Here is a 13,990-nt window from a genome sequence, read left to right on the forward strand (position 1 = left end):
CATAGGGTCCACTATTTTAGCTTAGGTGTAATTAAATATTAGAAATAATGTTTAAAAAAATTAAATTTTTTGAAATATATTTATAATTAAAAAAAAAAACCATAGATCTCCTTTCTCTCTCTCCTGCCTCACTTCGTCAGAATCTAGCAACCTCTCCTCCTCCCCCATCAGTTGCTCCTCCCTCTCTTTTGGCAACCTCATCCTTCGTATCCACCCTCGCACCGTTTGCCTAACACAACACAATACATAAAACCCAGTCGCAACACCCCATTCTCAGCCTTCAAAATCTTCCTCGCCCTTCTCACAATCACCCCATTCTCACGACTTTGTTGATGGCTGTTGATGTACGGTTGGGCTCAAAATTATATAGTTTATAACATATCCAAAATTGAAGATCATCCAACCATTATAGTGTTCTCTGCCTTCATTTTTCTGAAGCATGTTCATGAATTGATGTTGATGCCTTTGTTGCATGCTTGTTTTCTATGTATGAACGCTTGAATTCCTCTGTATTTCCCAGAATTTGTGAACTAGAAATCGAATTCAGAGGTTGAGCTTCTGGTTTAGGATTCTAGCTGGGTGATAAACAAGAGTCATACAAACTCACTTGGGTAATGCATGCCAAGTGTTTGTCAAAATATCTCAGAGTAGCTTGCTGGCTATTTTTTGAACTTTTGAAATGTTTCTTTTCGAATCTAAGTTGGAGCTTTTGAGACATGAAAATGGAATTCTCAATGGTTGTTGGAATTGGTCTTGTGTCACTTGAAGCAAAAATGAATTTTCGATGGAATTTCAAAGTAAGGGTTAAGCTGCTGGAGTTGTGCAGTTCCTGCTGCATGGGATGTTTCAGGAATCTGTTTGACATGCTTCCCTAACTCTAAATTCAACGAAATTTTGGAAAAATGAGGATTGGTATGTCTAGTTCTAATATGGAAAGTTTGGGATTTGTTGGATGTAAACTTGATTTATAGTGATTTCTAAAGATGGGATGTTCTAGCTAGAATGGTTGGAAAGCTTGTGTATAAGTTTTGCTTGGCATGTTGCTTTTGCTTGAGAATTTGGCATGTCCTTTCTCTTGGCATTGAGTGCTGATCTAGGTTTGCTAGAGCATGTTCTTGAGCAATATTGTCGTGAGAGCGTGATGTTGAATGGTATTGTCGTAAGAGCGTGAGTTCTTCAATTTGCTTGAAATGCCTGAATTGCTTGTAATGCTTGAGTGAAATGAAATTTCTTGGCATGTGGATTGGTATTACACCATGTGAATTTGTCAAATGCTTGATAGATGAATTTGCTTGAGAAAATTATGCTTCCAATGCCTCCCTTTATGTATGAGTACCTTTTCGGCGCCTGATTTTGGCTAACGTATTCTCTTGTTCAGAACCTCCAAAGCATGAGAAATTTAATCTTCTTACTGATTTGTTGGGAACTTGATAGAATAAATGTGAGTTTTTGGTTATTTTCATTGTGACTTGCAATGTGAAGGCTTATGGAAGATTTGAATTGCTTGACCAGAGACACTTTAGATGAGACAGAGAACAAGCTAGTTGTTGAGGCTGCTTTGAGTTTTCTTTCACATATGTAAGGAGTTTGTTGAATTGTTGAAAGGATAAATTGAGCTTTGGGGGTTAAGGAGCATATACACTAACATGATGTTGGAAATAGGGCAGGGGCTAAGAAGATTTGAAATAAGGCAAGTGCTTGGAGAGTGTTTAAGATATTGAAGATGTGAATAATGTTGAATCACACGGCTCTTAGAACTGAGGTATAGCTTGGTTTAGCATGAGAAACTTTGAAGTGCCTATGCTTGACTCCTTTTTTTTTTCTTCAGATTTTCTTGGCACCAAGCCCCTAAGTATTTTGGAGTTTGCATGTGTAGTTCACTCAATGGCATGAATAATGGATTTGCCTAAGCCCCCAGCCGTCGTGCAAGATCTGGTTTTGCTTGAGAATGGAGATCTAAGACACAAGCAAAAGGCACATGTTAGTAACCCTTACTGTGCTTGTTGTGCAAAGTAGATAGCCGACAAAAGGAAAAAAAACAAGAAGAAATAGAGAATGTTCTTATCTCTTTATTTTCTCTGGTGTATTGCTTCTGGTCTTCGACTTTGGAGGTATTGGTGAAGATAGCAGCCTAATCCCCAGTGAAGTCGCCAATTTATGTAGGGGCTTTTTCGTTCTAGCAGCTTGACGAATGGGCCTAGGCTGCTGTAAAGAGCAAATGGCTGGAATCGCCCTTTGTGTCTGAGTTCAAGGATCAGACCCCAAGAGTGCTTCGAAAGGGTAGCTGAGCCTTAGGAAACACCTTGGTCTCCTTCACCAATGAAACTAATAATGACTTACAGATAAATTCTTAGGCTTGGCATGGGAGCTGAGCATTTGTGAGTTTAGCATGAGAGAGAGAAGGCTTGGGTTTCCTATGAGGAACAGAGGCTCGAAGTAAGGGGAAGAGAGAGTTTTTGGGAGGATTTGTTGAGGAGAGAGAGGAAGAAGATGGGGAAGAGGAACGGGTGGCTTGAGCAAGTTTCCGGCAGCTTGACGAAAGTTCTGTCAAGTACTGGAATAGTTCTGCCAAGAGGGAAATGGGGAAGAAGGATGAATAGTGCATGAAATTGCTAGGTTTTGAAGATGAGAGGGAAGCTTGCTCTCTGGATGTGTGTTATGAGAGAGAGAAAGGAAGAAGATGGAAAAACAAAGCATGAAATTGAAGGATTCCAAAGGGGATGCTTGCCTTCGATCGATTCTCATGGTTGCTGGGAGGCTTGCAGCAACCAAGGTGAGTTGTTTTGATGGGTAGAAAGTGGCTCCTTTTATGGGCGCTGGAAACCTCAATTTTGTCAAGCCTCCTCCCCCTTTTCTTCACTTTCTTCCACTTAATCTTGTTTAGTGAAATTTCCCTAGCCTGAACACATAGGCACGCAGCTTTTTGGGGTTCCAAGGTCCTCAGGCAGCAGGACTTCTCCATGTGGGTGAGGAGCCACCCACTTTTCCTTCTTGTTTTCTCACCAAAGCTTGTAAAGGAAAGAATGGGTAAGGGTGCTGGTCAAAAGGTGATTCCATCATCACATGGTTTTGCTTGGTTTTGGTGGTTTGGCTTCGATCTGGTTTTAAGAAAGATGCTGGATATTTCCATGATGTTGGATATAAAACGCCGGGCTGTTTTGTTTCCAGCAGCTTGTGAGTTTGCTCAAGCAGCTGGATGTTTTGGCTGATGTGGGATTTTTTCAAGTGTTGTGGGCCTTTTCCTAAGGTGATGGGCTATTGGGTTTTCTCTCTCATGCTTACCCATATGTTTGGCCTCAAGGGCTTGAGTTTTGGTACTCCCAAGCAGCCCAAAACTTCCACTCCTTGGACCATCAATGGGCCTCATGAATACTCATAACCATCCATACCATAACCCGCTCAACAAGCCCCAGGCATTCACGTGGCTTGGGCCCACTTAAGCTTGTAGCGTGACATGTTGCTTATTTGCTTGGCGTGGTACGTGTACAAGCGCATATGACGAACTCTTGCGTACCCAAGTTAGGTGTCTTGCTGGGCTAGAAATATATTTGGGCCCAGCCTTGGATTTTTTGGGCCATAACAACTATTCTGCTTGGGTATGAAGGATGGGGTTGCTGAGAGAAAGAGAGGAAAAAAAAAAAAAGGAACTGATGGGGAAGAAGGAAAGGGCTGCTAAATTCCAACGAAGTGAGAGATGAGAAAGAAAGAGAAGACATAGGTTTTTTTTTTGTCAAAATTTTTAATTTTTAAATATTATTTCTTAATATTTAATTACACCTAAACTAAAAAAGTGGATCCCACATTTTCCACATCATCACTTAACAGAAGACCAAACGGTCAAACTGACGGAAAGTGTAAATTGGTCGAATTTTAAAATGTTAGGGGGTAAATTGACAAAATTAAAACCTCGTAATCCATTTCAAGAATAACCCCAAACCTTGAGGGGGTAAAATGATGTTAACCCTAATAAAAATTAATAATAATGAAACATTGGATTTAACATAATACGTGACACACTCACAGTGATTTCATCCATAAGGTCCTTTCTCTTGACTTGAGGAACGTCACTCTAATAAGCATGATCCTTCCTTTACGAATTAAACGGAATAAATGGAGCCTATTTAAATATATATTATTTGAACCGTCCTTTACGAGTAAATAAAAAGATTAGTCAGTTATTATTTATTTAATTCGTAAAGGAAATTTTTTTAAAAAAATGAATGAATTCACTTAAGTATTTTTTATCAAAAGTATGCCCTCCAATTTTAATTCAACATTTACTCGAATTCATTAAGAAGATATAGACAATGATTTCAACTCACATTAATATATGAGATTGTATGAGATTTTGGGATAAATTGAGTAAAATGGTTTATGCAAGCGACGAGCATATTTGATGGGTTTTGATTCGATACAACTTACAAGCACCTTTTCATTAAAAGCATTTATAAAAAAATGAATGAATTCACTTAAATATATTTCATCAAAAGTATGCCCTCCAATTTTAATTCAACATTTACTTGAATTCATTAAGAAGATACAAACAATGATTTTAATTCACATTAACATATGAGATTGTATGAGATTTTGGGATAAATTGAGTAAAATGATTGATACGAGCGAGGAGCCTATTTGATGGGTTTCGATTTGATACAACTTACAAGCACCTTTTCATTAAAACCACGGATAGCTAACCACTTTTGTTGATAGGATATTCAGATAAAACCACTATTCTAGTTAACTGAACATACAAACTAAACATGGAACAGAAATAGTAGGAGCTAGGAGGCACCAAATTTACCATAAAATTGGCATTAAAACCTCAAATTCTCTCTCAAGAATCAAGATGATGATGCTTTGTATGCATGAGGGGCTAGCCTTGTGCGTGGGTGCACCATTAGAGGTGCAGCTCTTTGCAAGGTGAGCCCATATGCTTCGTCCATGTTCAATTTCTCTGGGGTTAGCCCATCAGCCAAGGTCCAGTCAAATGCATGGACCAGGGTTGCAGCCATTAGATGGACCATACGCAAGCCTAGGCTCATCCCAGCACATATTCTGCGCCCAGCACCAAATGGGATCACTTCAAAATCATTCCCTCTAACATCCACATGGGGCTTCTCCCCGCCCGGTAGGAACCTTTCAGGTCGGAACTCAAGTGGGTCCTTCCATTGCTCTGGGTCGCGCGATATGGCCCATACATTGACTAGGAGAGTGGCGCCCTTTGGGATGTGGAAGCCGTTAATTTCGCAATTTTCAGATGCCATGCGAGGCAACGAGAGAGGGGTGGATGGGTGGAGCCGGAAGGTTTCCTTGATCACGGCCTGGAGGTAGGTCAAGTTGGGTAGGTCCAATTCAGTTACAAGCCGGTCTCGGCCCGCGACTTGGTCAAGTTCTTGTTGGACTTGGGCCAGAATCTTGGGGTGGCGAAGGAGTTCTGCTATAGCCCATTCAACTGTGCTTGATGACGTGTCAGTACCGGCTGTGAACATGTTCTGTATGGATGCATTATATTAAAAGTCAATTACATAAGCAAAAAGGCAGACATTTTTTTTTTTGATGAGAAAAAAGGCAGACATTAACATGCCATAAATAAATTAAAGCACAAATCCCTACATCTTGAAGAAAACAAAAAGGTCACTTAACAGGCTAACATGTAAAAATATTGAATGTGAGAGGAGACTCATTCTTTATAAAAGGACGAACGTTAATGCAATATCGATAATGTATATCATTGTTGATAACATGTCAATAACAAAGTTTAGTAACACATTAACGATCCAAAATCGATCCAACAAAAAAGGAAAGTGATCCACAAAGAATTCCTCCAACGTGGTGGTTAGGGGCGTGCATTTGTGTCTAATTTACTATATTTGTTTTTACTATATTTTTCGTCGGTGGGCCTTGCTCGAGTTATATGTTTAATAATTTCTGTCTAATTTATTGTCTGCGTCATTTGACGATAAAAGGCCCACACACCCCCACCCCCACTAATAATAATAATAATAATAATATATTCGTTGAGCTGTCATGTTTCGGTCCGGAGACTGAAGCACCACAAGAAGACAATAATTAATAATGGAGGCAACTAGAGAGGTAACTTATCTAACCTTTGCTAAGAAAGAAAAGAGGAAATAAATATATTTCTATTTTGGGGATGGTAAAAAAGACCTATAGGTTTCGTGGGGCTTCTTCATATTCCTTTTCTTTTAAATTCATCTAATTTTCTACTCTCTCGAAATTCTCTCGAAGTTCTTAGTTCAATTTATTTCTCCCTAATATTATTTATATTTTTAAGATGAAAAATACATCCAACCTGTTTAGGTAATTGCATCATATAAATTACCTTTCCTATTAATGTAATAACAAAACCCAATTGAGCTTTTTTTGTGTGGGTAATTTGAGTTAGTAATTTTATCGACTAGACTGACATATTATTTCCTTTTTTAAATCACAAATAAAAGTGATGAAATATTAAAAAATAAATAAAGAGGGAGAGAGAGATAGACAGAGTGTGTACCAAAAGCAAAGCTTTAATCTCGGTGTCTGTGAGCTGGGCCCCCTCACCGTCAGCATCCTCTTTGAGCGAGAGCAAAGTAGTCAACATGTCCACGTGCTTTCCGCCGCTGCTCTTCTTGTGGTCTTCAACAATGGCGGTCAAGAAGGCATCAAACCTCTTGTGCAGCTTCTTCATCTTCGCCGCCACGCCTTGCAAGTCCAGCCACTCAAGGGCGGGGATAAAGTCTCCGATGTTGAACACTCCTGCCAACACCATCATCTCCACAACCATCTCCTTGAACTCGTCCGCCTTCGCGTCGCCGCTGCCGCTGCCGTCAGCAAACAGCTTCTTCCCCACCATCACCCGCCCTAGGGCGTTGACCGTGCATATATTCAGCAGCTGAGCCAAGTTCACTGTCTTTGACCCGGCGCCTGCTAAGCTATGCGCCAGCACAGCTACCTCCTCCTGCGTTACAAAATTATTTGTGTCAATTAATTTTTCCCTCAGTTCAACTCATGTAACATATTTTGGGGTTAGAAGAGTGACCCTGTCCGTTAAGGAAGAGCTAGCGCATTAAGTTAGTGCCTTAATTCATAATAATACATGCATTAATTATGAAGCCGAAAATCAACATAAACCAAGACCAAGTCATTGAAGACGATGAGGACAAAATTTGGTCACCTGGCGAACATGTCGAAGATCATCCAACGCCTTGCCGGAGAACAAATGGACTGAGCTGATCTTCCGTAACATCCGCCAGCGCGGGCCGTACGGCGCAAACACCAAATCGTGGTAGTTATAAGCGAGATGCTTGGCGCCAGAGTTGGGCGGCCGGCTGGAGAAGTTGGCGTCGTGGGTCTTCAGGAACTGGGACGCCACGGAGGCGGAGGCGGCGACGATGACGTCAACGAAGCCAAGGCGGAGGTGCATGAGAGGCCCATACTGGCGGGCCAAGGCGGCGAGGGAGTGGTGGGGGACGGGGCCCAAATGAGGCAAGTTCCCAACAATGGGCCACGGCTTTGGGCCTGGCGCGAGAGGGAGGGAGTGGCGGTTGCCGGGGACTAGAAGGCGGTACAAGAAGGCGGCGAAGACGACGGTGATGAATATGAGAATAAACATTTTTATGTTTTGAGTTTACAAGATTGTGTTGTGGTTGTTGTACATGTGAAGTCAAATGTGTTGGAGATAATATATAGATAGGGGGATGAGGGGGGGAGGGGTGCGTTGAGTAGGTTGGAACGTGTTTGTTTGTTTGTGTTTTTGGATACCACAACGTGTTTGCTCAGTTCGGTGGGTTAGGTTGAATATTTTCTTTTTAGTTTTTATGGGTTTTTGGGGGGGAAGGGTTAGTAATATATCAATGAATGGTAGATACATATTTGAAGGTTTGTTAATTATGTAGAGAAGTGCACGGACCTCCTCCTCCTCCTTGTCATTTATCCCTCTCGGGAGGACAAAATGGTACTTTAACCTTCAAATATATTTGTTGAAAAAAAAAAAAAAAAACTCAAGGACCTTAAATCGGGTCTTAATTAATACTATTTTCTTTTTTTCTTTTTCTTTTTCTTTTTTAAATAAAAGGGTTTTTCTCTTAAGCATATGAAAATTGTAAGATGAGTTGAAGTTTTATTCTCTTAAATCTATGCATATTGGCTTGGCTGCAGTAAAATATCGCAATTCTTATGAAGCTGTAAAATTTACAGTGAGGTGAGGTGATTGCACAATAAACCAATTATGTTATTAGCCGAAAATAGCAATATTTTCTCTCCTGAAAGTCCTTTTAAGATTCATGTTTACATCATATCTTCACTTACTTTATATTAATTATTTAATTGTTTATTTAATTAGGTGAGAATGAGATCATGATTCCTATACTCCTCCTAGATATTCAAAGACTGAAGTTCACTTTGATTTGTAGGTAATTAAAGGATCCAATATTATATATATTAGCATCTCATGGCTTCATCTTCAACCCATATAAGTTAATCAAATCTTTTCAATTGTTTGGTGCTTTTCATATACCAATTATGTTATTAGCCGAAAATAGCAACATTTTCTCTCCTGAAAGTTCTTTAAAAGTTTATGTTCATGTCATATCTTCACTTACTTTATATTAATTATTTAATTAGATAAGAATGTAATCATGATTCCTATAATCCTTCTGGATATTCAAAGACTGAAGTTCACTTTGATTTGTGGGTAATTAAAAGATCCAATATTATATATAGCATCTCATGGCCTCATCTTCAACCCATATAAGTTAATCAAATCTTTTCAATTATTTGGTGCTTTTCATATACCAATTATGTTATTAGCCGAAAATAGCAACATTTTCTCTCCTGAAAGTCCTTAAAAAGTTTATGTTCACGTTATATCTTCACTTACTTTATATTAACTATTTAATTAGATGAGAATGTGATCATGATTCCTATAATCCTTCTAGATATTCAAAGACTGAAGTTCACTTTGATTTGTAGGTAATTAAAAGATCCAATATTATATATATAGCTAGCCTCCATCGATTTTTTGTGTTCAAATCCTGGTCTGAACGGAAAACTGATGAAAAAGAATATGCACATAATTCATTAGGGAAGTTGGGTTGACACATATATATCAGATTATAAAAATACAATGTACTTCAACAAGTTCATATATTCAACTCTGTCTCTTTATGTGACGGTTACCTTTGAATTGAACTTGAATGCCCCTGAAATCAAATCAAATGTACCAGCTTGTTTACAATCACCCACGTCCCAAGTTACTGTGTACCACAGAAGAGCTAGCTACCTACTCACTTGTTCAGATATTTTGCTACCTAATTAAAACTGAGAAAGCAAAACCTACACTTCAAACTTGTCTACATCAACTTGATTAGAAACCTATAATCCGAGCTCTAAATGGTATGTGGTGGCACACTATAATAATGGGTTGGAGATGGTGCTCTCTTGGCTTGGCTTCGTAGACATAGACTCCTCTCTTGTATTCTACCAGCACCAAGAACAAGCTGAATGTATAGAATCAGCCTCTTCCACTTCTTTCAAAACGGCCTTCAACCTATGCTCAAACATCAAACTCCCCCCATATCCAATGCCCATGACTCTCTCTGAGCCTCCCATCCCATCGTAGTGGGCATGCATCTTCTGAGCTAAGTCTTCAACTACACAGCAATTCTCCATTTAGAATTGGGTTCTTCTTACTTCTCCTCTTTGAGAGAATCTCAACTCAACTACCCTCCTTTATTATCTCCTCCTCATTACGCATTCTGATTAAAGCTTCAATTCAACTAGACATAATGATATAAAAACCAAAATATAAAAAAGTCATGTTTCTGATGTTCCAAATTTCACAACTGTATGAATTCTCTTATTACAAATTGGAAAAAACAGAAGACAAGATTAACTAATTTTACCCCATAAAATCCATGGATGATGGATTCAGAATCTTCAACCCCGAAATTCGAAGAGAGAGAAACAAAGAAACACAGGAGCTAACACAAACTGAAACAGAGACATCTCTGCTAACAATTGCGTTTGGCGATTTTGATTTTGATTTCTCTCTGTTTCTTTCTTTTCTTCTTTGTGCAAAATCCGAAACAGAGTCAGGTTGTTTTGACTCTTCTGAATGGAGATATGGAGCTATGGAGCTGGAGACCTTAAACGACAGAGCCATCTGTTTAACTTGTCATATTTCATGGAAGTGTAAAAGTAGCATGTCTTTGAGACAGATATGAATAATCCTTGAAGAGAAATTAAACAAAAGAAAACACAAACTTTCGATTATATAAAACAACCCCATTACAAGGGAACAAGAGGTTAAACACTATTCAAACACTCGGGACCATAGCATTAAGTATAGTTGATTAGGTCCAAAAGAAACTCTCACAAACTCACTGCAGAACACATATATAACACTTTCCTTACAACCCTTTTGCCAAAAGTTAGAGACAAAAAGAAGTTTACTCATCCATGTCATGATCCTCATCCATTTCCTGAATCTTTATTCTCTTAACTGCATGTTCAGCATCAGACCTTGGCCCGTTGGGAAGTTGGATCAATACATCTGACTTTTGCCCCGTGACAGCATTAACAAGCCCTCCATTCTTCTCAACCCGATACACCAACTCGCTTCCTGTTGGCCCTGCATCTATATACACAGTTGAGTTCTCATCAATCTCTTCTCTCACCAGCATTCTTGACAACTCTGTCACCACCCTCTTCTCAAGCCATCTCCTGATTGGTCTAGCACCATAAACCTGGAAATTGGAAGAATGAAATAATCGTTTAGTATTTCATGCAAAAGTAGAGCAGACCATAAATTTGGATTTGCAAAATACAATTCGGCGCAGAGATACTCACTGGATCATAACTCTCATCCAGAATATAATCCAATGCTGCATCAGTCACTGCCAAAGCAATTCCCCTCTCAGCCAGTCTGACTGCAACATCCTTCATTTGCAACCTAGCAACCTTCCTCAGTTGGTCACGTGAAAGAGGATCGAACACAACAATCTCATCAAGCCGATTCAGCAACTCAGGCCTAAAGTGCCTTTTCACCTGTCCAAGTACCAAAACTCAAATTAAGTACCGTACCAAACAAGCAATTCTATAAGCATGCCAAATCACCGTTAGGGATCACTGAAGATACCTCTTGCATAACTCGATCACGAGCATCTTGCATTGTACAGTTGCCCATTAAACCAGATAAGAGATGCTCTGCTCCCAGGTTTGAAGTCATAATAATCACCGTATTCCTGAAGTCAACAGTACGACCTTGGCCATCAGTTAACCTTCCATCATCCAACACTTGCAAGAGAGTATTGAAAACAGCTGTGTGTGCTTTCTCCACTTCATCAAACAATAAGACACTGTAAGGCCTCCGCCTCACGGCCTCTGTGAGTTGCCCACCTTCCTCATGACCAACATACCTGTAAAATGTTAATGAGTCAGATTTTATAACGCTAAATTCAGGAAACATACGTATGAATAAAAATTGCAAATGCACTTACCCAGGTGGAGCACCAATTAAGCGTGAAACAGAGTGCTGCTCCATGTACTCAGACATGTCAATTCTCACAATCAGATTTTCATCATCAAAGAGTTGCTCAGCAAGAGCCTTTGCAAGCTCAGTTTTACCGACCCCAGTTGGACCCAAGAAAAGGAATGAACCAGTTGGCTGTTGGGGTCTTCCTAGGCCAGCTCTTGACCTCAAAACAGCCTCTGCAACAGCATCAACTGCCTGGTTTTGCCCCACTACTCTCTTATGCAACCTCTCAGCAAGCCCAATTAACCTATCTTTATCATTCTGGCCAAGCCTTGTGACAGGTATGCCTGTCCAGCGACTTACAACCTCTGCAATTTGGTCCGGTCCAACCGTCTCTGTCAGTATCAGATTTTCATCGGTACTACCTTCAAGTTTTGCAATAGAAGATTCCACATCCTGAATAGCCCCATACCGCAAGTCAGCAACCCTGGCTAAATCATATCTTCTTTCAGCCTCTGCTAAAGCGATTAAGAGCTCTTCGCGCTTTTGCTTAAGCCTTCGAAGCTCGTCAATCCTTTCCTTCTCCTTTCTATACTTCATCATCAGGGGCTGAAGCTTGTCTCTCAAGTCATCAAGCTCTTTTCGCACCTGTGAATTAAATGTTAGAGCCAACAGAAGAACAAGAACAACTTCTCTAAAAACAGAATCTGCAACTTAGGGGAAGAAAAACATTCTCTAATAATAGATTGGAGGTCTAGCACTCACTTCAACCAGACGAGCTTTGCTAGCCTTGTCCTTTTCTTTCTCAAGTGCATGAAGCTCAACTTCCAGCTGCATTCTCTTTCTTTCGAGGTTATCAATTTCTTCAGGTTGACTATCAAGCTGGACTCTCACATTTGCACAGGCTTCGTCAACTAGATCAATTGCCTTGTCAGGGAGATGGCGCCCTATACATAAAAAGAAAAGAGAAATTCAATGCCAAGAAAATTTAAGCAACACGGCCAGAGCTTCAGTTTATATAAATGTAAAACAAGAAACTATACATCCATTAGCTAATTGAGTCCATACCTGTGATGTATCGACTTGAAAGCTGTGCAGCAACAACCAGAGCTCTGTCCAGAATTCGTACACCATGGTGACCTTCATATCTCTCTTTTAACCCTCGAAGGATACTAATTGTGTCTGGAACGCTGGGCTCAGCCACATAAACCTGTTGGAACCTTCTCTCAAATGCAGCATCCTTCTCCACATATTTTCTGTACTCCTCAAGAGTTGTTGCACCAATGCACCTGAGCTGACCTCTAGCAAGCATTGGCTTCAAGAGGTTGGCTGCATCCATCGACCCCTCTGTTCTACCAGCACCAAGAACAAGGTGAATTTCATCAATGAACAGAATCACCTTCCCCTCAGCCTCTTCCACTTCCTTCAAAACAGCCTTCAACCTCTCCTCAAACTCTCCTCTATACTTTGCCCCCGCCACCAAAGCACCCATGTCCAATGCTATGAGCCTCACATCCGCTAGATTACTAGGAACATCTCCTCTCAGTATCCTCTGAGCCAAGCCTTCAACCACAGCAGTTTTTCCAACTCCTGGCTCTCCAATTAGAACTGGGTTGTTCTTAGTCCTCCTTGAGAGAATCCGAACCACCCTCCTTATCTCCTCATCTCGGCCAATAACCGGGTCAAGCTTCTCAGCCTCCTCAACAAGATCTCGTCCATAAGTCTTCAATGCCTGAAAAGTGGTGTCCCCATGGGCATTGTCCACCTTCTTTCCCTCCCCACGAAGCTTTTCGACTTCCGATTTCACTCTGGCCGGGGCAATGCCAGCTTCTTTCAACAAATCCCCAATCTGGGAATCCTCAAGAAGCCCAATAATCAACTGATCAACAGCCAAGTGAGTGTCCCCTTTTGCCTTCTGCGCCGCCTGAGCTCTTCGAATCACTTTGATGAGAGTAGTGCTGGCTGGGATTTCTTCCGGGGGAGGGGACTGAGATGGAAGCTTCTTGAGCGCCTGATTGAACACTCTCTCCACGGCCCGTGGAGCCTCTGCATTGCCACTAGCGTTGGCAATTGCTTGCCTGAAAATGCCATCAGGGTCAGAAATCAACGCGGATGCAAGGTGGAGTGGAGTGAATTGCGCATGGCCGGCATCCGTAGCCAGCTCATGAGCCCCGGAAAGAGACTCATTGGTCTTGCGGGTGAACTTGTCAGGGTTCTTTTCGTTCACCAGTTAATTGATACGCAAGAAACACTACCAAACAACAACAAAAAAACAACATTAATGCATATGCAAAGCCAGGATCAAGAGTTTCATAAAAAGAAAAGTCAGGATCAAAAGCTGCACAACGCTTCATCCAAAACAACATGCATGGGACGAAATTCATGAATCATTAAAATTGTTTTCTTCAATACATAAAACAATGTTTTTCGCAAGCGAAAATTAAAAAATAATAAGAAATTTTTAAGCTTTTTTCTGGGTTTCTGAAAATTGAGTCAAGGATGCATGCATAATGC

The 13,990-nt window shown here is 40.5% G+C and overlaps 2 protein-coding genes across 2 annotated transcripts; both read right to left on the minus strand.

Annotated features, from left to right (window-relative positions):
* Positions 1-4,597: 4,597 nt before the first annotated feature.
* On the minus strand, positions 4,598-7,675 carry TT7 (Cytochrome P450 superfamily protein). Its single transcript, XM_021954222.2, has 3 exons — positions 7,178-7,675; positions 6,518-6,961; positions 4,598-5,492 (listed from the first exon to the last, which is right to left on the minus strand). The coding sequence occupies exons 1-3, from the start codon at positions 7,613-7,615 to the stop codon at positions 4,842-4,844; spliced, it is 1,533 nt and encodes a 510-aa protein (XP_021809914.1). The 5' UTR covers positions 7,616-7,675; the 3' UTR covers positions 4,598-4,841.
* A 2,569-nt stretch (positions 7,676-10,244) lies between these two features.
* On the minus strand, positions 10,245-13,706 carry HSP101 (heat shock protein 101; the record flags this gene model as incomplete). Its single annotated transcript, XM_088252843.1, has 6 exons — positions 10,245-10,748; positions 10,852-11,049; positions 11,141-11,420; positions 11,502-12,124; positions 12,242-12,423; positions 12,545-13,706. Coding segments are annotated over 6 exons (2,742 nt in total), but the record flags the coding sequence as incomplete, so codon positions are not given.
* Positions 13,707-13,990: the final 284 nt, after the last annotated feature.

The sequence above is a fragment of the Prunus avium genome, chromosome 5, assembly GCF_965620075.1.
Source record: "Prunus avium chromosome 5, drPruAviu1.hap1.1, whole genome shotgun sequence".
Lineage (NCBI taxonomy): Eukaryota > Viridiplantae > Streptophyta > Magnoliopsida > Rosales > Rosaceae > Prunus > Prunus avium.